The sequence below is a fragment of the Mirounga leonina genome, unplaced genomic scaffold, assembly GCF_011800145.1.
Source record: "Mirounga leonina isolate KUSES-001 unplaced genomic scaffold, KU_Mleo_1.0 Mir_200, whole genome shotgun sequence".
In the NCBI taxonomy this organism is placed as follows: domain Eukaryota; kingdom Metazoa; phylum Chordata; class Mammalia; order Carnivora; family Phocidae; genus Mirounga; species Mirounga leonina.
In genome coordinates this window covers 21,946,759-21,968,154 of record NW_023270503.1, presented here as the reverse complement: position 1 = coordinate 21,968,154, position 21,396 = coordinate 21,946,759, and the positions used below count along the sequence as shown (strand labels likewise).

The window sequence follows — 21,396 nt, the reverse complement described above, 5'->3', positions numbered from 1 at the left end:
TATGGTTAAGGAAGAAAAGCAAGATGGAGAAAGTGAATGTAATATGATTCAACCTTTTAAATATAATGACCCCTGGGGCGCCTGGGTGGCTCAGTTGGTTAAGCGACTGCCTTCGGCTTGGGTCGTGATCCTGGAGTCCCGGGATCGAGTCCCGCATCGGGCTCCCTGCTCGGCAGGGAGCCTGCTTCTCCCTCTGACCCTCCCCCCTCTCATGCGTTCTCTCTCATTCTCTCTCTCTCTCAAAATAAATAAATAAATAAATCTTAAAAAAAAAATAAATATAATGACCCCAAATAAAAAATGTGTGTGTGCGCACACACGCGCGCGCGCGCATGTTATCGCGTGTGTGAATTATTAGGAGAAAGATGGAAGGAAGTTAGGAGGGAAAAAAGAACCAAGCAAGTAAACCAAGCTGGGAACATGGGGATAAAGAGAGAAAAACACTTAAAAATATTTAAAAAGCCATGTGTGTAATATGACCCATCCATACAAAATTATATACACATAAAGAGATGGGGGAAAGGATGCACCAAAATATTAATGATGATTATCTGGGGGGATGGGATTACAGGTGACTTTTAGTTTATTCCTTATTTTTTTTTATGTTTTAAATGTTACACAATGAGTATATACTATTTATGAATAATCAGTGGAAAATAAAGCTATTTTCATTGGGTGTGTGTAGTGGGGGGAGGGCGTATTGGCAGGTAGAAGTCCCTAGGGGACCTGATTTAATGAGCACACAAGATCAATATTTAATTAACATATCAATTGCTGGCATGTCAACTGATGTTTTCCAAAATCCTTAAGGTATAGGCTCTCTTAAGTAGCCAAACTGTCATCTGAAACATTGTTTACAATTCTCCCATTTAACTAATGCTTAAGAATGGAATGATTACAAATACCAAAGGGGCCAGAGATGATTAAAAGAGGTTTTATTTAAGTGCCATCAAATAACTGGATCCCCTGTACTCATCACAGCTTAGAATTCCCTCACCGGGTTTATGGCCTGGCAACTTCCAAACCCCTTTAATATTGTTTTCAGGAAAAAAAAAAAATTAACCATTTCTTTTTCCAGACTGCTCTGTCGTGGATCTTAATGTCTTTATTTTAAATCTTCAGTCTTGGTTTTGCTCTTTTTATTGCTTCGTTCTCATGGTGCTTGGCTTCATCCGTTGGCCATGAACCTTGCTTTTGTGGGTACTGCTTTCCCGCTTCTCGTCCCTCTCTCCGTGAACTGCCAGGTTCAGGCGAGGGCTGCCGGTGTTCAGATCTTGTCTACGCGGTGCTGGAACATGCCAGACCCTCAGAAACGGTTAGGGTCAGCTGCTAAAACAGCAACTTGGGCTTCACTTCCTCTTTCGTTTGCAACATTTACTGAGCTCTGTTGGGTGTCCAATGTCAGGTCAAGGATTCAAAAGTGAGTAAGGCGTGACCCCAGAGAAATCACAACTAGCTATGTAGTTCGTGCTCAACTGCACAGTGCCGGGGAAGCACTTGGTGGGAGGGATGCCATTGATGGAGAAGAGGACGGAGGCGGGGAACAGCTGCTAGCACTTGGCAAAGAAAACAGATATGCAAAGGTCTAATGGTTCTCCAAGTGTAGTCCCAGACTAGCAGCATCGGCATCACCTGGGAACTTGTTGAAAATCCTAATTCTCGGGGCGCCACTCCCGACCTACCAAAGCAGAAACTCCGGGGGTGGGGAGCGGCAATCTGTTTTATCAAGTCCTCCTGGTGCTTCCGATGCACCCTAGAATTTGGGAACCACGGCTCGAGGAGAGGCCTTAAGATCCTTAGGCTGAAAAGAGGCGAGAGGAAACGAGGCTTTGTGCGGGGCCTCGGGTGCAAGGCAAGGGGGTTACACTTTGCCCTGTTGGTGCGGCCTCCAGGGTTTTTAAGCAGGGGCCTGTCGCACTTACACAATCTCTCCCATCTCGGCGTTTCTGGGAGTTCTAGCATTCTCTGCGCGCCCTGGGCAGAGAGCTAATCAGCATGGGGCTGAGTTGCCCCACCCCGCGCGACACCAGGCGGCCAGCGCGAGGTCGGACGCTCGACCTCTCCACCGGCGGGTACAATGGGCTTGCCGTCCAGGACTAGGTGAGCGCACGCAGGGGCGGGCCGCGGACGGAGACAGGAAAGGCACCGCCAGGCAGGCGGACCCGGCGCGGCCGGGGCGGGCGGCGCTGCGGGCCCAGGCTCCGCCCCCAGGCTCCGCCCCCAGCCCGCGGGGCGCGGCATTTCGGACCCGTGGGCCCCGCCCCCAGACCCGCCCCGCCCCGGCGCGCGCCCGGCCCGCCTCCTTGGGGGGGGGAGCCGGCTCGGTCCGCGCCCAGGCGCGCGCCCGCGCCCGGGTTGCAGGGCTGGGCGCGCACCCCGCGTCCCGGGCAGGAAGATGGTGGCGAGCGCGCGGGTGCAGAAGCTGGTGCGGCGCTACAAGCTGGCGATCGCCACGGCGTTGGCCATCCTGCTGCTGCAGGGCCTGGTGGTGTGGAGCTTCAGCGGCCTGGAGGAGGACGAGCCGGGCGAGGTGCTCCGACGGCCGGGCGGGCGGGCGGGCAGGCCGGGCGCGGGGGCGCGCGGGGTCCTGGCGGGGCTGCGGGCGGCCCCGGCCGGGGAAGTGGGGCACGGGCCGCGTGCGTGCTGGCGCGGGCGGCCGCCGGGAGCAGGGCGTCGGAGCCCTGGTGCCCCTTTCCCACGGACTGCGCGCGGGGGCGGTGCGTGACCCGGAGGCCCGGGCCGCGGGCGCGCAGGGGGCCCGGGCGGGAGGAGCGGGTCTTGGTGGGGTGGTCTCCGGCCCGGGGAGCTATGAAGGTCAGGCGCGGGGAGCAGGACCGGGAGGCGGGGCCGGGCCCGAGCCTGCTCGGAGGTGGGGAGCCCCAGGCCAAACTTTCTGAAGTTGGGAGGGGGCGGGGGTGTGCGCGTCGTGGGCGGAGGAGCGGGGCCAAGGGACCCCGGGCATCCGCGCCCAGCTGCGCTTGAGTGGCAGCTGCCAGTGGAGAAGTGGAGCCCGGGGCTGGAACTCAGTACGGCAACCGAGGGAGCAGGGAGTGACCCCGAGGGAGAGGACTGGAGTGTCCCCCAGGCGTGGCTTTCCTAACCTGGGGTCTGAAGAAAGCTGTGGGTCTTCCGGAGGAGATGGCCGGGGGAGGTGAGCAGGTGAGTGGCCTCAGGACATTAGGGAATGGGGGGGAGCGGGGTGGGGAGGGCCTCTAGCTCTTAGGGAATGGGGACAGCATCAGCTGGTTTAGCAGAGCCTCAGGCCCGGAGCAGGGACAAACCTGTCCAGCTCAGTACCCAGGTCCCTGCCCTGAGAGTGTCACTCACTCTTGGCTGGTTTCAGCTGGAGGCCCTGACACGTCCCCTCCCAGGGTGGTCAGGAAGGGTCCAGTGGGGCCTGGGGCCATCCTGGAAGGTCCAGGAGGTAAGCCAAACCCTGGCCCTAAGTCGTGGGCCAGAGCGCAGGGCTTCTCTGCGCTCCCCCCACCCCCTCGGTTCTGGTGCCTCTAGGGCTGGGAGTCCGTCGCTCTGCTTGCCCTGTCCTCTTGGGCCTCTCCACGTGGAAGTGCGAAGGCCAAGGGAGCCTCCAAGTCCACTTAGCCCTCCTACATCTGGGCGCTTTGGAAGGCCTGTTGTGGAAACTGGGATAAGGGCTGCCCATTCCTTTTTGGGGGGAACCAAGAGGCTGGCATGGGGAGGGAGCTGTAACAGAGTCATGTGGGACCATAACTCCAAAAGGTGCTGAGTGGGGTCGGGAGGAGGCTGGCTCTGTGACATCCGAAGGGAGTGAGCTTGTTCTGTGTGGACCAGTAAGGAGGAGGAGGAGAAAGAGTGTTTTGGGGTCAGTGTGAGAAGACTGGGCAGATGAGACGTTCTCCGAGGTAGTTAGGGAGCCCTCCGACCCTGGAGTGTGCGAGCAGAGGCTGGTGACCGCTCTGGGGAGGGCCATGGCATAGCAGCTGGGGCTTCACAGAAACCAGCGGCCCCCAGTTGATGGCTCTGTGAGTCTCTGAAGAGGCCGAGAGATTGTCCAGGCCTCAAATCCCTGCTGTTGTGCCCACAGCCTGGGGTGGAGAACTGGGGCAGTAGAATAGTTGGGATCCCACCTCCCCAAGTGTATGCTTGACATACACTCAGGTTCCTGGCAGAAGCCGATAGGGCTTTACTGGACTGGGATGGGAGACATCCTCGATTAGGTCGACCTAAAGGTTGTGCAGTCCAGGCCGCCATTGGTGCTTGGGCCCCTTCAGCAGCCCCCTCGCCAGAGCCGGGGGTTGCCAGGCAGCGGGGCATAATGCCTAGGAAGGTGGGCGCCCAAGTCCGACCAGCCCACCTCCCCGTCCCGGGTCCACTTCCGGCACTGCTGCCAAGTTGTGGTGAAACCACAGGAGCATCACCTAACCTCCTGCTGAGTCCTCAGTAGTGTACCCCCTCAAGAGGGGGTACTCATAGCATCTCTCTCACTGGGCCATCGTGAAGATTAAGTGAAAATGATGCCCATGAAGTATTTGCAGGAGTTCCTGGCACATGCTGTGCCGCCAGGAAATAATATGATCTCAGCCCTGCACACTGGGCGTAGGGATTCATTCATCCAGTCCATCATTCAGTCAGTCAACAAACGATGGTTAACTTGTACTTCGTAGTGGGCTCTGTGCTAAGACTGGGGATACAGAAATAAAGTAGACAAGGTCCAGGGGCTGGAGGGCAGACAGTGGGCAGGGAGAGACTGACAGTGGAAAGGAAACTCCGTATCAAGGGGGTTGGTGGAGCTGGGGGGTCGGGGAAGGCTTTGTCAGGAAGTGGCCTGTGCACTGAAGAAGCCAGTCATCCTGGGGAGAAGTGGACAGAGTTTGGGCAGCCTGCGGAGAGTGGGCGTGGCTGGGTGTCTTCGGGGAATGGGAGGGAGGGTGTGGCGCGTTCCCCAGAAGAAGGTTCAAGAGTTAGTCCGGGGTGCATCCTAGAGACCCTAAGAAGGGGCTCGGATGCTGTTGCAAGTGAAGCGGGGTCGGGGGAGGGCAGTGGGATCAGATGTGCATTTCAGACGCACACTCTGCCCATCTATGGAGGGGCTGGAGTGGAGACCAGGGCTGACCATTAACATCCAAAGAGCCACTTTATGGTTTTAAAAGCTTTCACAAACATGGTCTCACCACTTACTTTAAACACATTCTGAAATGTCTGAAGGTGGTGGGGTGTGGGGGAAGCGATTCTGTGTTCTCTGGAAGTGGCAGAGGACTTGAATGCCTTCTCAGTGGGGAAGGGGGACCTCCAAGGCCAGAATGCATCCAGGCCAGAGGTCAGAGGGCCAGTCCCCACCCTCAGGAATCAAAGGGCACCCTGACCTCAGGGCTACTGGGGAAAGTCCCCTTGGGGGCACAAGTTTGGGGCCCTGCTGATGCCCCTGTGGACATTGGTGGGAGGGGGCAGAGGTGGGGGCTGACTCTCCACCAGGGACCACCCCCTGTTCCTCACTGCTGCCTCCAGGTCCCCCAGCTTCCCCTGGGATTGACCTTCTCAGAGTCGGCCGGCTCCCTACTGCAGTGCAGGGCACCAGCCTGCCCATCTCCTCCCGCATCCTGTCCCCCACCGCAGCCAGCCTGGCCGTGTGCCCCACGCCCTGCCCTCTTGACTGACTTCCTGACTCGCTGGTACTGGCTTCCACCCCGAGCGCCCACAGCGGCCCCGCCATCTCTGTCCACCTAAGCTTGAGAATGTCTTTCTCTGTCCGCTGTGTTGCCAGGTCAGACGCTACCTGCTTGACATACACTCAGCTCACCTTTCCTGGGGGCTGCCCGGTCCAGGGCGCCCTCCCCAGTGTGGGTGTGGACTGAGGTCTGCTGCCTCCTCCCACCCTGCCCTCCCCCTTATAGTGTCTCCTCAGATGGGCATAGATGCCCCCAGCTCTCATCAGGCAGCTCTCAAGAGATCAGAGGGCTGGCTGGGTGCCGTGCACAGAGGGTGTGGGTGCTTGGGTGGAGGAGTGGGCCTCTGGCCCTAAGGTAGCTGTCAGCCTGACAGGGGGGGTGCTTGCTGTGCTCTGATGGGGAGGGGAGGGGAGGGCAGGGGCAGGGAAAACTCAACCCAATAGAGTTCGCAGTGTCTAAGGGCCTTGGCGCCTCTTCTGACTTCACACTTGACTCTTTCCTAATCCTTTTCCAGTGGTAGTAACAATAGTAGAAATAATAATAACGAGGATATTAGCATCCTATCAAATGCTGAGCTCATACCAAGAGCCTTACACTCATTCATTCATTCATTCCACAAATATTTATTGCCATTTCTCCCATTGCCAGACATTCTTCTGGGTTCTTGGAATGCATTAGTGAACAACACAACAAAAGCCGGGTCCTCGTGGCCATTACATCCTTGTGAGTGGAGAGACACAGGATAACACAAAAGAAATAAATACATTCTAGCCTGCGAGAAGGAAGTAAGCACTGTGGGGAAAGTGATGCGGAGGATGAGGGAAGCTGGAGTTTGCATCCAGTGCGTCAGGGTGGGCCTTGCTGAGAAGATGCCATCTGAGCAGAGAATTGAAGGGGGCAAGGCATAGCAGTGGGGACATCTGGGGAGGGCATTCCAGGCACAGGGGACAGTGTGTGGCCCATGGCCTGGAGGGACACCGAGAAGGCCACTGTGGCTGGAGGAGAGTGAGCCTGAGGTTAGCAGCAGATGAGGTCGGAAAGGGAGGGGTGGCAGGGGCGCGGCTAGACCCGGGGCACGCAGCCTGTGTGGGTTCTTGGAGGGCCTGTGGGTTTCGCCCTCGGAGGGGAGGCCGTGGGCAGTTTGGAGCAGAGGGGTGGTGAGGTGGGGCTTGTTTTAATGGGAACACACTGGCTGCTGTGTGTGAGGAGGGGAACAGACCATTTGGGAACCAGAGGAGGAGCAGGGGGACCATGGACGCTGGGCAGGGGTGGCCGTGAGAGGTAGTCAGCCTCTGGACATAACGTGAAGGTGGCCCCAGCAGGGCTTACTGCTGAGGGATCGATGCAGGGTATGAGGAAAACTAGAGTCAAAGATGACTCTGCAAAGGTTTCGGCCTGAATGACTGGAAGGAGGGGGTCACCGTTAGCAGGACGGGGAGACTGACATAGGGGCAGGTTGGGGAGGAAGAGGAGGAGCTCACTTTTGGACTTGTGGGTTCCAGAGGTCTGTTAGGCTCCCGAGGGAGATACCAAGGGGGCAGGCAGGCAGTTAAACACCTGAAGGTTCAAGGGAGTAGTCCGGGCCAGGTAGAGACACCTGAGAGTGGCTGGAGTTCAGAGGCTGCTCGAGGTTGCCCAGGAAGTGAGGCTGAGGAAGGGCCCCAGGGTGGTCTTGGGAGAAAATGGAGGGTGGGCCAAGAAGACTGAGGAGGAGCGGCCAGGGAGGCAGTGGAAGCCCCAGGAGGGCAGCTGTGGCCCAGCAGGTCATGCTGTCTGTCGAGAGGCCAGGCCAGAAAAGGCCCGTGGCCTGTGGCCCGTGGTGAGTGGCCGGGGAGACCCACAGAGGAGTCGACAGCGAGGGCGCGGCAGATGGCTGGTGGAGACAGCTCCGTCCAGCACACTAGCTCACACTCTCTCTCACTGATGCTTGCACCTCCCTCCCATTTCATCGCTGAGGGACCTGCTCAGAGAAGGCAGGCAGCCAGGAGAGCGGTCACACGGCGCCTCATGCTCTTTTCATGCCTCGGCCACCAGACACGAGCCACGCGTCCTCAGGGTTCCAGCTACTCCGCCGGACTCGGGGACATGGGGCTGGCGTGACGGTCCCTCCCCTGTGTTCCCCTTCGGGGCAAATGGGACGGTTCGCAGGAGGGGACTCGGAGCTGGCTCTTGAAGGATGGGTGGGATTTGGCCCAGCAGAGAGGGGCGCCGAGGAGGGGGGACAGGGAGGGCTGGAGAAGAGGGTGGGTACACATGCCTTTTGGGTGTGACCGGACCATCTAGGGAAGCGCCTGGTTTGAGAAGAGGCAGGGGAGCCGGGAAGCAGGGTGTGGCAGCCGTGATTTCCCTTCTAGAGAGAACCGGCTGGCCGTGAGGAGCGTGGGGAGCGGCAGGTGCCAGCCCCCAGCTGTGGCTGCCTCAGCCTTCCAGCCGGTGACTGCGCCCTTCCCAGCAGCTGGCCAGGGCTCTCTCCGAGCTGCACGGTTGTCCGAAGCTCTTCCTTCTGTCCTGTCTAACACGGGGGGCAGGCCTGCTTGGCCGGCTGATGGCTTGGCCTGCCGACCCCCCTGCGTCGTCCATGGGTGTCAACCCAGTGCAAGTCATGCGCTCTGACTCCGTCTTGGTCTCTGCCTCCCAGAGAAGCCCACCAGTATTGGGGTCCCAGGCTTCCCCTCTGTGCTCCCCACCAGGCCAGGCCCCTTTACTCTCGCAGCCTCCGCCCTTCTGCACAGAAGAAGTGCCCTGGCTGGCAGAACGCTTTCCTTCTGTCTCTTCCCAGCCAGGCCCCGGCGGGGTGAAGGGGGAGGGACTCTTGTGTCCTCTGCAGGGTCTCCATGCCCTTCTTTTGTGACGTTCATGTTCGTTATTTGCTGCAAAAGAGAGCGGCATCTGCTTCCAAAGCACAGAGGGGACGTGGTGCCCTGTGGTGTGAGCACTGGGGGTGTGGCTGCCACGGCCGCCCGGACAGGGTGGCACTTCCTCGGCCGGCTGCTCGGGGAGGCCTCCCTGCGGAGGTGCTCCTGGAGAACGGCCGCCACGGGGTGGAGGGTGAGGCAGCGCCTTCTAGGCCCGAGGCCAGCAGGGAGCCAACCAGCAGGAGGAGAGCGACTGTCCCCATGACCTGTGTCTGACTGTGTTTTACAGAAAGGAAGGCAGAGGAAGCCACGGCCGCTGGACCCCGGCGAGGGCTCTAAGGACACGGACAGTTCGGCCGGGCGGCGGGGCAGCGCGGGCAGAAGGCATGGGCGCTGGCGGGGTCGCGCCGAGAGCCCCGGCGTGCCCGTGGCCAAGGTGGTACGGGCGGCCACCAGCCGGCACAGAGCCAGCCGCCGCATCCCGCCGGCCCCAGCCCCGGAGGCCCCAGGCCGCCAGAACCGGAGCGGGGCGGCGGCCGGGGAGGCGCTGGTCGGGGCGGCTGGCTTCCCACCGCACGGAGACACGGGGAGCGTGGAGGGCGCCCCCCAGCCCACGGACAACGGCTTCACCCCCAAGTGCGAGATCGTGGGCAAGGATGCGCTGTCTGCACTGGCCCGGGCCAGCTCCAAGCAGTGCCAGCAGGAGATTGCCAACGTGGTGTGCCTGCACCAGGCCGGGAGCCTCATGCCCAAGGCTGTGCCCCGGCGCTGCCAGCTGGCTGGTAAGAGGAGGAGACAGGCGGAGGCGGGGCAGCCCCGGGCGGGTGGCGCAGCAGGGCGCTTCACCCTCGTTTCCCAGGGGAGGAAGCTCTCGGGGCCCACCTCCCTGGCGGCGCCGGTGATAAAGCGCACTGGGCGGCCGAGGCGGAGCCGGGCCCCGGGAGCGTCAGGCTCCCAGTCCGAGGTCCTTCCTTTGGAAGGCAGGCAGTCCATCCTCCTGGCTCACCCCCCGCCTGTGGCCTGGGGCGGGGCCTCACTGATGGCCCTGTTCTCTCCTCTCAGGGAAGATGAGCCCCGGCATCCAGTGGGACGAGGTCCAGGCCCAGCAGCCCGCGGATGGCCCCCCAGTCCGAATCGCCTACATGCTGGTGGTTCATGGCCGTGCCGTCCGCCAGCTGAAGCGTCTGCTCAAGGCTGTCTACCACGAGCAGCATTTCTTTTACATCCACGTAGACAAGGTACTGTTGGGGGGACAACACAGGGATCTGAGTGAGTCGCACCAAGACCCAGCCGGTCACCTATAGCCAGGCTCTCTGATCTGCTCGGGTGGCCCCCGGTTAGAGCTGGAGCCCTGCCCTGTGGTCTCTCCATTCCATGTCACTTGTCCTAGGGGTGGGGTGGGGAGGTTGTAATGCTGGGGGGGGTACCCTGCGGCTGCTGAGTACCCCCCCACCTCCCCCGCAGCGCTTCAACTACCTGCACCGTGAGGTGGTGGAGCTGGCCCGGCAGTACGAGAACGTGCGGGTGACACCCTGGCGCATGGTCACCATCTGGGGCGGGGCCAGCCTGCTGCGGATGTATCTGCGGAGCATGCAGGACCTGCTGGAGGTGCCCGGCTGGGCATGGGACTTCTTCATCAACCTCAGTGCCACCGACTACCCAACCAGGTACGGGGCGGTGCTCTGAATCCTTGGTCCTTGGGGTGGGAGGGGCCTGATCGACTCCTTCCCTTCCCCCCAGGCCTCATTCTGGTCCCTGGACCACAGCCATGGGTTAGGGGAGGGGCTGGTGGAAGGTGATGTCAGAATTGAGAGTGACAAGAGACTAGGGAGCAGGCAGAGGCCTGGAGCTGGGGTGTACGGTCAGAGGGCAAGGGGCAGAGGAAAGCTGTGGGTGCCCGCCACCACAGAGCATCATCCAGGGGCAGGGCAGCTCTCTGTGAGGCAGGGAGCAGCAGAGGGTGAAGGCAGAGGGTGCCGGGATGGGGAGTGTGGCCTGAGCCCGAGCCAGTCCCCTTAGACACGCTGCCCATGCCCCTTCCCCTCTCCAGGACAAACGAGGAGCTGGTGGCTTTCCTGTCCAAGAACCGGGACAAGAACTTCCTCAAGTCACATGGCCGGGACAACTCCAGGTGAGGGGTCTCATTGCAGCCCCTCCCACACATGGCCGGGTTGCAGAGCCTCCCAACCACGCCCAGGTTGAAGCATGCTGGTCCCTGGGCGCAGGAGAGAGCCTGCCCCCTGCCCCCCACGACACTCATTGTGGCCCATCTGCCCCCCCCCGCCCATGACCCTCATCGTGCCCCGTCTGCCTCCCCCCCCCCACAACCCTCATCGTGGCCCGTCTGCCCCCGCCCCCCACAACCCTCATCATGGCCCGTCTGCCCCCGCCCCCCGCAGGTTCATCAAGAAACAGGGCCTGGACCGGCTCTTCCACGAGTGCGACTCGCACATGTGGCGGCTGGGCGAGCGGCAGATCCCAGCGGGCATCGTGGTGGACGGCGGCTCGGACTGGTTCGTGCTGACGCGCAGCTTCGTGGAGTACGTGGTGTACACGGACGACCCGCTGGTGGCCCAGCTGCGCCAGTTCTACACGTACACGCTGCTCCCCGCCGAGGTGGGTGCCCGGGGCCCCCCGCTCCGCGAGGCCGGGGAGGCTGCGGGCCGGGGCGCCCACGGCTCACCCCCGGCCCCGCCCCCCGCAGTCCTTCTTCCACACGGTGCTGGAGAACAGCCCGGCCTGCGAGAGCCTGGTGGACAACAACCTGCGGGTCACCAACTGGAACCGCAGGCTGGGCTGCAGGTGTCAGTACAAGCATGTCGTGGACTGGTGTGGCTGCTCGCCCAACGACTTCAAGCCGCGGGACGCCCTCCGGCTGCAGGTGCCCCCCGCCCCCCGCCCCCCGCCGGCCCTTCTCTCTGTGCTTTCGGGGGCAGAAGGGACTCAGGCTGAGCCCCCACCAGAGAATCTTGGGGGGAGGGGGCTTCCCCTGTAGCCGTTCCCGGGGCTTCGCCGGCAGCAGGGGGGGCCCCCCCGACCCGAGCCACGCCGCCCGAGACCTCCAGGCCCCTTCAGCCCTGTTGCCTCTCCCGCTCCAGCAAGTCTCCAGACCCACCTTCTTCGCCCGGAAGTTCGAGTCGACCGTGAACCAGGAGGTCCTGGAGATCCTGGATGCCCACCTGTATGGCAGCTACCCGCCGGGCACGCCGGCCCTCAAGGCCTACTGGGAGAACACGTACGACGCGGCCGATGGCCCCAGTGGGCTCAGTGACGTCACGCTCACCGCGTACACCGCCTTCGCCCGCCTCAGCCTGCGCCACGCTGCCGCCACGGCGCCCCCGCTGGCCACCCTGCTCTGCAGGTGAGACCCCCTTCTGACCTGTCGCAGCCCTCCACGTGTGGGGAGGCCGGTCAGGAAGAGTCCGCCCCGCCCCCGGGAGCCCCCAGTCCCAAGCAGGGGAAGAGGCAAATAAAACAGAGCAAGAGCCAGGCCCATAGGTGCTGCGGGTGTGAGATTTGGGGCAAAGGCCGCACCTGGGGATGGGATTCCCCAGAGCCCCAGAGCCCCCCTCCCTGGGACTCCAGGCCAAGTCGGGTGTGCTGATGGCATCTCCCTTTCTCCCTGCCGGCACCTTCTTAGGTTTGAGCCCCGGGGCTTGCCGTCCAGCGTGCACCTGTATTTCTATGACGACCATTTCCAGGGCTACCTGGTGACGCAGGCGGTGCAGCCCTCAGCCCAGGGGCCGGCAGAGACGCTTGAGATGTGGCTGATGCCCCAGGGGTCGCTGAAGCTGTTGGGGCGCAGTGACCAGGCCAGCCGGCTCCAGAGTTTAGAGGTGGGACAGGTCCTCCCCTTGCTTTCTCCTGACCCCCAGCAAGACTCAGGGTAGTGGGAAGAGGGGGACAGACACCAAGGGAGGGATAAGGACTGGGTCAGGCCTTTCAGGACTGGGTTCACGGGCCCTTCCTCCCCCGCAACGGAGCCGGTGTCTGCCCGGCGGGCGCACGCTGAGGAGCACCTCCCCCGTGGGGTGCACGTGCAGTGAGCAGGGAGGGGCCCGAAGTTACTCTACAACGCAAGCCCCGTCTTCGAAACTGCAGTGGTTTTCTTCTAGAGGGACTTTGATATTCCATTAGGCTTTGGAGTGTCGGCTCTTTCTCAGAGGCCGTGGCTTCGTGTGGGGAGGGTCTCTGGGCAGGGCCGCAAACCTCGTCTCTGCCTTACTGCCCCCACCACGACCGAGCAAGCCACAGCAGGAGCCTAGAACAAAGCTCAGGGCGGAGAAAGATCTTAGAGAAATCCTAGTCCAAGCCCTTCATTCTGCAAAATGGGGAAACTGAGGCCCAGAAAGATAGAGTGACTGGTCCGAGGTCACACAGAGAGTTAGAGGCAGCACCAGAGTAGAGAGGACTTGCCCCCCAGGCTCCTGCCCAGCTGCCTCCCTCCCTACAGGTCGGCACCGAGTGGGACCCCAAAGAGCGTCTTTTCCGGAACTTTGGGGGGTTGCTGGGGCCGCTGGATGAGCCTGTGGCCATGCAGCGCTGGGCCCGGGGCCCCAACCTCACAGCCACTGTGGTGTGGATTGACCCCACCTACGTGGTGGCCACGTCGTACGACATCGCGGTAGACGCGGACACCGAGGTCACGCAGTACAAGCCCCCACTGAGCCGGCCCCTGCGGCCAGGGGCCTGGACTGTTCGACTGCTTCAGTTCTGGGAACCCCTGGGTGAGACCCGTTTCCTCGTGCTGCCCTTGACCTTCAACCGCAAACTACCTCTCAGGAAAGGTAAGGATCTAGGCCCAGAAACCAGAATAGGATTCGCCAAGCAGGTGACCGGTCCCAAGAGGCTGACCATCAGAGCTGACCCTCAAGGGGAAGGGGCAGGGTTGGGGCCTGGGTGGTCTGTCCCTTAGTGTCCCCACACTGCGGTAGGGTAGTGAGGTAAGCTTTGTGGTCAGGTGGATTTGGCTTTAGGATGTGCCTCTGACACTTTAGTTGGGCCTTTATCCTTGGCAGGTTATTGGCCTTCTGAGCCCCGGTCTTACTACGTGTAAAGTGGGAGGGATAGAACGATTGGAGGCCTCCGGGGTGTGTGGAACACAAGTCAACTCAAACCAGCTCAAGTAAAATGGGGAAATTATTGGAAGAATGTAGGGCTGTCCCCCAGAACCCAGGAAATGTCTCTGGTCCCCCCCCCCTTGTACCCCGGGAACCAGAGGTCCTTTCTCTGTTGTCTCTGTGGGGCTACCTGTCCCCTGTCTGTGTATCAGCCCCAGGCTCTGGCTTCTCAATACATGATACTTGGTCTCTCCGTGCACTGGAGACTGACCAGGGCCTCTTGGTCCCCAGGTTCCTCAGTCTTGGGGCAGCAGATTTGATGGGCCACCCAGTCCGCCGTGTTGCTGGGTGGGCAGGATCCCATGGCCCAGCTCACAGTCGGCTGAGGCTAAGGGAGCAGGCTCTGGACACAGGCATGGGCTTCAGGTTCCCTCAAGAGAGGCCTAGTACAACTACCCCCTGGGAAATATTAGAGATGAGTATGTGGGTAAACATGGTTTGTACGCAGTAGGTGCTCAATAGGTAGGTGATGTTTCCTTTCTCTGGCTACATCTTACCACAGAGAAGATCAGGAGTAACCCAGAGAAGGATGGGGTACTAGGGGGGCTGCGGCAGATCCCGAGCAGAGAAGCCATACCCCTGCTCCCCGGGGACTCTGAGCCTGATGCAGGAGATTGGGACAGGTGGAGGTCAGCTCTCCAGCAGGCCGGTATTGGAGCTGAGCCCTGAGGAGCTGGAATTTTATAGACAGAGAGGGCTGTTCTAAGCTGAGGAGACAAACCCCACAGGCATCTGGTGCATGGGGGGAACAGAGGGTCTAGGGGGTAGGAGGTAAGGGGTGGTGGGAAGGGCTGGCTAGCCAAGCGCACAGGGTCCCACAGCTGAGGGCCCGAGGGTGGGGCCTCTGATGGCTCTGGGAACCCCTGGGGGTGGCTGAGAAGGGGCACGGGGACAGAGACCAGACCATTATGGGCAAGTTACGTTATCTTCCAAAGTGCCTTGATCCCACTGTTCTGAATCCTCAAGGTGGGAATTCAGAGATTACGGTCTTGACTTGGTAAAAACGAACAGTTTTACAGGCACAGAAAGTTCTGTGGATTAGCGCAAGGTCACAGGTCACTCAGCGAGATGTGACTCCCCGGTAGAATGGGGACAGACGCTGGGGTGCCCAGACCCGAATCCCAGGGGCTGGCCTTTACCACCTGTTCCATACCCCCAGATGATGCCAGCTGGCTGCACGCCGGGCCGCCCCACAACGAGTACATGGAGCAGAGTTTCCAGGGCCTCAGCGGCATCCTGAACCTGCCTCAGCCTGAGCCCGCGGAGGAGGCCGCCCGCCGGCACGCGGAGCTCACAGGCCCGGCACTTGAGGCCTGGACAGATGGGGAGCTGAGTGGCTTCTGGTCTGTGGCCGGACTGTGCACCATGGGCCCCTCCGCCTGCCCGTCCCTGGAGCTCTGCAGACTGACCAGCTGGAGCTCCGTGTTCCCTGACCCCAAATCAGAGCTGGGGCCCGTCAAAGCGGACGGGCGACTCAGGTAGCAGGGCCCCAGCCAGTGCGTCCAGAGGACCCGGGGAATTGCACTTACAGACAGCGGAGGGACGAGAACCAGAGGCACACGCAGGCCATGCTAGCCATCCCGAGCCCGCGCAGACGGCAGGGAAGGGGGCGTGGTCCTCACTGCCGACGGTTCTGCTGGGGACCAGAGGTGGGCAGGAATGTGGGGAGAAGGGCTCCAGCTTCCACGCCCCGCTCTTCCCCACTTTCCCTTCTAGGTTTCTTGTTGTTTTGGGGGGTTTTTTTTGTTTGTTTTTAATGGGTAGTAGAGGGAAGAACTGGAAATGAAAACTGTGCAATAGGGCTCAGAGCAGCCCCAGGAAGTGGGCCATGGCTCTGGGGAGCAGGGCCCTGACGAGCCCATCTGCTGTCGCTCCGGAGGCGGCTGGGCCTGCCTCACTCTCCGGGGCCTCGTTCCCCCAGCCTGGGCCTGTGGTGCCTACGGCTGAGGCTCTACGGGGGTGCAAGTGCCGGGCCAGGCTCTCAGGCCCAGAGACCAGGTGATTTGGGGGAGCTCTGCAGAGCTGGACTCTAGCGGGATCGCCTCTCCTCTTGTAGCCAGGGGGCCGTAGAAGAAAGGGGTGGGGCCGGCTCTAGGGCCTTCCAGCATGTCCGGCCCCTCGATGGGCAAGGCAGGGCGTCAGGGCCTGCTGAGACCAATGCAGAGTCTCCCAGGCACCCAGAACTGCACGCCGGGCCTGGGCTTCCGCCCTGGAGGGGCGAGCCGTCGCGAGCAGTGTGGGAAGAAGACTCTTGGCAGGACTCTCCGAAGAACCTAGAGCAGCATTGTGCCTGAAAGCTCCGTGTGAAGTCTGAAATATGCAACAGAAGAAATATATCTCTATCTCTCTAAGTGGAGCCTCTGTGTCTTTCCTCCTGGGTGTCGGGAAGCCAGCGCTGTTGGTCCTTCTCCCCAGTGTCTTCGCCGGTGTTCTCTGGCAGCCCTGAGAAAGTGGAGGTTTCATTTCCCTCGAGTGGGAACGGTTTAGAACCCAAGAACCAGAAAGGATGCAAGAACCCATCTAAAGCAGCTCCCTCTTTTTCTGAGGGCCAGACAGGCCCAGAGAGGCTTGGACACTTGCTCATTGCCACCCAGGAGGCCAGCGCGAGAGCCAGTTCAGTTCTCGAGGGTCCTGACCCGGCCCTTCCACGGGAAGCTGGTTTGTTTGCTTTGGGCATCACTAGGGCCCATCCCACAAGCCCTCCTCACTCTCCTGCCCCGCTCTGACGTATGGAGCACCTTCCAGAATGGAGGCAGCCCCAGCCCCAGCCTGGTAGTTACCGTTGGAGCTTTAGGGGCAAGAGTAACAGTGGCAGGGGGCCCTGGCCACCGCCCTAGGCCCTGGGAGGGCCTGCTGGAAAGGCTTGTCCCACCTTCCTCCAATGCAGCCAGGGCTCCGTATCAGCCCTTCACACCTTACTTAATGTGGGAGCGAGGGTTTCTCAGGCCTTTAAAATCCTTCCCTGGGCGGGTCACGCCGGCCTGCTCAGCTCCGCTTGGGGAACAAAGGGCTCATTCCTGCCTAGACTGCCACATGTCCAGTTTTCCTAGTGGCCAGCAGAGGGCGCCCCTGACCACCAGGAAGGGCGGTGGGGTGGTGCGTTCAGCCCGCGGGTGGACCCTAGGCGCGGCATCTCATTGAATCCTTACAACCCTGTGGGGCAGGCGCTCCTATGATGGGCATCTGGCACATCAGGAAACCGAAATGATGAGCCCGAAGTCACAGCCCTCAGGTGGCGGCAGCAAGCTCCCGAGGAGGGCAGGGGGCCTGCATGGCGCTCTCACCACCCCCTGCCCTCCTGAGGGCAGGTCACCAGCGAGGAGCTGACAGAACCAACTCCCGGGGAACAGTGCTCGGGCGAGGGGCTAGGATGACATTTTTCTGGCTGCTATTTTTGTCAATCTCTGAAACTCTCCCTCCGAGTCTAGAATTTTTTTTTTTTTTTTTTTTACATCAACTCTGAGGTCGATAAAAAGAAAAATTTGCTAACTGGGTCCAGCATGTTCCACCCAGGCAGGAATGGTCAGAGCATTCAGACTCTGCTGGCTGAGGACTCGCCGTGCAACTGGCAAGGTTCACCCGGGCTGTCGTTAGGTTAGCACAACAGTTTCCAGAGTCTTTGTTTTTTGACCTCAGCGGGGCATGCGCTCTGTTTCAGCCCTGCCACGCTCACCGCATTACACCAGGCCCTGGTTACTTATTACTCATGACCGTGCCCTGCCGTGAGCGTTCTGAGTTTGCACGTTTAGCCCAGTGGCTGGGCATCCTGACTGAGGGTTCTGAGTTCATTGGTGTGAGGTGGGAGCCCAGCGAAGGCATGGGTCCAAAGCCTCCCCCCCCCCCCCCCCCCCCCCCAGGAGATACTAATTTGCAGGGCAGCTCCATCCGCACTTCTCCGGCAGGCCTGGGTTGACCTCCTGAGTTGGAAGCATTGCAGGACCTGGACCAGGCTCCTGGCTCCAGAACCCGTGGCCGGTTCAGAAGGCAGTTTTGGCGGTGGAGGCCCTCCTCCCCCGGCCTCTCCCCTGTGCAAGCCATGGAGGCCAGAGCGAGCGCAGCTTCTCTGCTGCCTTTCTGGAGGGTTAGCTCAGCCTGGAGGTTTGGGCTCTTTGAGGCTTTGAAATCCTCCCCCGGCTGGGCCCCTGGGGTCAAGATCAGGATTCAGGGCAGGCGGGATGTGGGGTTGGGGTGGGGGTTGGCTGGGGCAGGCTGGACCCCCTGGGCTGCGCAATAATTCCTTTGGAGGGAGGGGAAGAGCCTGGGCAGAGTCTTTTGTATTTTGTGGCCCGCGCGCCCAGTTTCCAGGGCAACCTTGGACACCTCTGTTCCCTTAGAGGCGGGAGCCAGGAGCAGAAGACAGCCAATTGGCATCTTGAGCCCCGTTACCTGGGCCAATGGGAAGTGGCGGGGCAGAGTCGCTGGGAGGTGGTCTGGAAGTGGGAAGTGCAGAGGTTTGGGCGAGTTGGAGCCTCCAGGCTGGCCGATGGGTATACCAGACGCTGAGCCCAGTCCCGCCAACCTCTTCTGAAAGTCGTAGAGGGACCTTCATGGCCGCCAGGCCCGGAGAGGGGAGTGCCCTCTGTAGGACACGGGATCATGGCACGGCACCGACAAGCTGGCTCTGAATGCAGTCGCTCCTCTGGGCCAGGGTTCCTGGGTTGGGGGGTGGCCCTGCTGGCTGTCTTCAAGGTGGCTCAAGGCTGATGCCCTGTCTTGGCACCCCTCTGCCACTGCGGTTCTGCGTGCAGGGATCACCGTGGACGGTAGCCTCCTAGCCATAGCTCTGAGTCCCTGCTGCTGTCCTGAGCCCCGGGGTTGGATCAGATGTACCCTTGACCCTGCGCTGTGGGCCGGAAGCCCAGCCTCTTCATCTGTAGGGTCACCTGGAGCAAACCATTTGGGAAGAACGGTGTGTTTGGCTGGGCCCTTGCCCGTAGAGCTCTGGGAGAGCGGAGAAGGGGCTGAGTCCAGGCCCTGGGGTCCTCCCCGGGCCCCTCAGACCCGTCGCTTCTAAGGGTGCCTAGCCTGCCACAAGTTCCTTCCCCCTCCCCTAAGTTTGTCCCTCTCTAAACTCCCTACACACCGCACTTTCCTGGACTGAAGGGACAGGATAAAGCCATACTGCCCTCCTATGTAAGTCTGCCGCGGGGGGTTGGTGCCACAGCAGAAAGGGAACCGCCCGCACCTCAGTTTCCCCTGCATGTCAGGCTGATGCTAGCTAGACCCGTCAATCCTACCTAAACTTTGGAGTGCGATTCCAACGTGGGGAGGTGAGATGGGCCCATACATGCCAGGTGCGGGCTGGGCCCTTGACTGTGCGTCTGGGGGGAGGGTAGTTTCGTCCCTGGTGTTCATCGTGGCCATCCTGCAGCTGCTGCAGTACCAGCGTGAGCCCCAGCGCGGCCAGGCTCCCCGCTCCTGCCTCTTGTTCCAGAGCCCCAGCCAATACGTAAGCACCCCTGCCCAACAACCCTTCCCCTGCTGCCGCCCCCCTTCCCCAGCCCCAGCCAAAGGGCACCTGCTCTCTGGCTCGGGAAGAGCAACTGTTCAGGAAGGAAAGGGTCTTCAGGACCTACTCTCTGGACTCTGCCCCTTCCAGCCTGGGTTCCCTCGGGGCCAGGGCAGCAGTGTGGAAAGGGTTAATAAGGTCCTTGCCAGCGTCCTGCCTGGTGATTGTTATTGTTAATGGGGACCCGGTGCTGGGAGCTGATGGTGAGGACAATGGTCTTATCCCAGCTCTCCAAGCAGCTGGAGGCTCACCCTCTCCCAGGGAAGAGCCCAGAGCACTGAGCCCAGAGGGAGAGGGGGTGGTGGCTACCATACCGGCAGGCCTCTCCCCAGGGACGGGACACCATGTGGGAGCCTGGGTACAGAAAGCAAAAGGAATTGTCCGACCTGCAACCTCCCCATGCTTTGATTCCCCCCCTTCCCCCCCCCCACACACAATTCTGGGCACCAGACAGAGAGGATGGAGAGGTGGGCACAGGAGGAGGTTTTCTCTGACTCTCCCCCAAAAGGGCATCAGAGCTGGCTGCCAGACTGCCTGAGAAGCTGGGGCCAGAGAGGAGTGGTACCTCTACACTGAGTGCATCTCAGAAATGCTAAGGAGCGAGCTCTGTGCCTTGGGCCCGCTGGAGAGAACCAAAGGGGTTGGGGAGAGCGACACAGGGACAGAAGAGGCTGGGCTCTGCTCTCTTGCTTGCTGACCCTGAATCTGGAGCTTCACTTTGTCATCCTTCATGCTCCCCAGGACTGCCCCCCTCCCTGCTTCTGCACCATAGGAGACCCCAGCGAGGTCCAGGCAGTGGAAAGCTGCTGAGATTCCCAGGGGATGCAAGTGACGGAGGACCCTTGGGGTTGCCACCCCAGAGTCAGTGGAGAGCTGTGTACTGCGGGCCTGAAGCCAGGCCAGGGCCTCAGGGTGGCTAGGGGGAAGATGGGATGATGCCTAGAGACTTCTGGGAAAGGAGAGCGTGTGATACCCTAATCTTGGGCTCACCCTGGGGAAGAAGGTCCAAATGGAAGCCAAAGGGTCGTGTGTGCCTGCCTGGTCCCCTCGGCTTATCTTGGTCACAGCACTATCCCCTAAGGGGCAAGGGAGCCAGCCCCTGTGGCAGCTGGCTCGCCTGCCCAGCTAGGAGAATACTGGAAAGAAGGACCAGCAGAAACAGGTTCACCAGCTGATTGCACAGCGCTTCGGGATCTGGGCCTGCAGAGAGGTGAATGTTTAGCATTCCTAGCCTTGGAGAAGTGAGCTATTTTCGTATTACTCTTACACATAATGCCCAGTTAGAGCCCCTCAGACCACGAGGAGGAAAGGGCCACTGATGGGGAGAGCCCCAGGATTTGAAAGGAAGTCCCACTTCACCTCTTTGGGTGGAGGGAAGGACAGCGGACCCCAGCCCAGGGGGGCCTGCCCTGGGATTCAGAACAGGCTTCTGCAGGTTTCCACGGAGCCAACGGCTCTAGGGCTCAACTTGTTTCCAGGAAGGAACATCACTGGGGGAGAGGAGGCACAGAAGGCCGAAGCCCGAAGAAAGTGCGTGTACGTATGGGCAGGTGGAGAGAGGCTGGGGTGTCAGGGAATGGCTAATGCCTTCCTCCCCACCCCTCAGTTGCCACCAAGCTATGAGGCCGTAAAGTCACTGCCTGCACCATCACCCAACTGTGGCTTTGATTGCCCACCCCATGAAGCAGCAGCCCCCCGGCCCCGCTCTGCTCAGGACAACGCCGCTGTATAGGAGGGAACCTCTTGCATCCTGCCCCTTCGAGCTTCTCCAGAGGCCTGGCAGGGACAGTGCTGAGCTGACAGAGACGCCCCCAGCAATCTTCCCAGCTGGGGCCTTGGTACATGAGACCCCACAAGAAGTGGGGTGAAACCCTGGGTCACCTCTGCCAAGGATCTGCATGTGGAGAATCCGGGGTCATGCCCTGAGAGAACAAAGTGCCAAGTTCAAGGCAGATCTCGCGAGCTGTGGGGCTTCTGTGCCCCCAATCCCTGAAGCTCCTGGCTGCAGGGCAGAGTCTTGGAAGCCACTGGACTCTACAAGCCCCCCTATGGCTGTAGCCCAAACCGCCTACCTCCAAAGGCCAGGCGGCCCTCTGCCCCAGCTGAGGCTTTCTTCCTGGCCCTTCCACTGGAAGCTAAGCTTGAAGGTCTTGGGCTGGATTGACAATGAAGGCCTGTCCCAGCCCACTCTAGGCCCAGACTGAGTATTCCTAAAGCCAGATCCTCGGAGGCTCTTTATGGTTTGAGATAAACCAAGAACCAGAAAA

General features: G+C 60.8%; 1 protein-coding gene across 2 annotated transcripts; it reads left to right on the top strand.

Moving 5' to 3' along the window:
• The first annotated feature begins 2,395 nt into the window (after nt 1–2,395).
• Nucleotides 2,396–15,971, top strand: XYLT2 (xylosyltransferase 2). 2 transcript variants are annotated; one of them, XM_035026875.1, is made up of 11 exons: nt 2,396–2,530; nt 8,790–9,282; nt 9,563–9,738; nt 9,965–10,167; nt 10,551–10,631; nt 10,900–11,116; nt 11,205–11,381; nt 11,599–11,861; nt 12,141–12,336; nt 12,954–13,287; nt 14,780–15,971. In XM_035026875.1, exons 1-11 carry the CDS (start codon nt 2,396–2,398, stop codon nt 15,100–15,102), a joined length of 2,598 nt encoding a protein of 865 aa, XP_034882766.1. In that variant the 3' UTR covers nt 15,103–15,971. The 2 variants fall into 2 exon arrangements, with proteins under 2 accessions (XP_034882766.1, XP_034882767.1); XM_035026876.1 differs by lacking the exon at nt 2,396–2,530 and adding an exon at nt 2,938–3,159.
• Nucleotides 15,972–21,396: the final 5,425 nt, after the last annotated feature.

Excerpts from the sequence above, each read along its gene's own strand:
- XYLT2 (XM_035026875.1), top strand. The coding sequence starts at position 2,396 with ATGGTGGCGAGCGCGCGGGTGCAGAAGCTGGTGCGGCGCTACAAGCTG. Across the intron at positions 9,739-9,964 it reads TTTACATCCACGTAGACAAG|CGCTTCAACTACCTGCACCG; the intron begins GTACTGTTGGGG and ends CCTCCCCCGCAG. Across the intron at positions 13,288-14,779 it reads CAAACTACCTCTCAGGAAAG|ATGATGCCAGCTGGCTGCAC; the intron begins GTAAGGATCTAG and ends CCATACCCCCAG.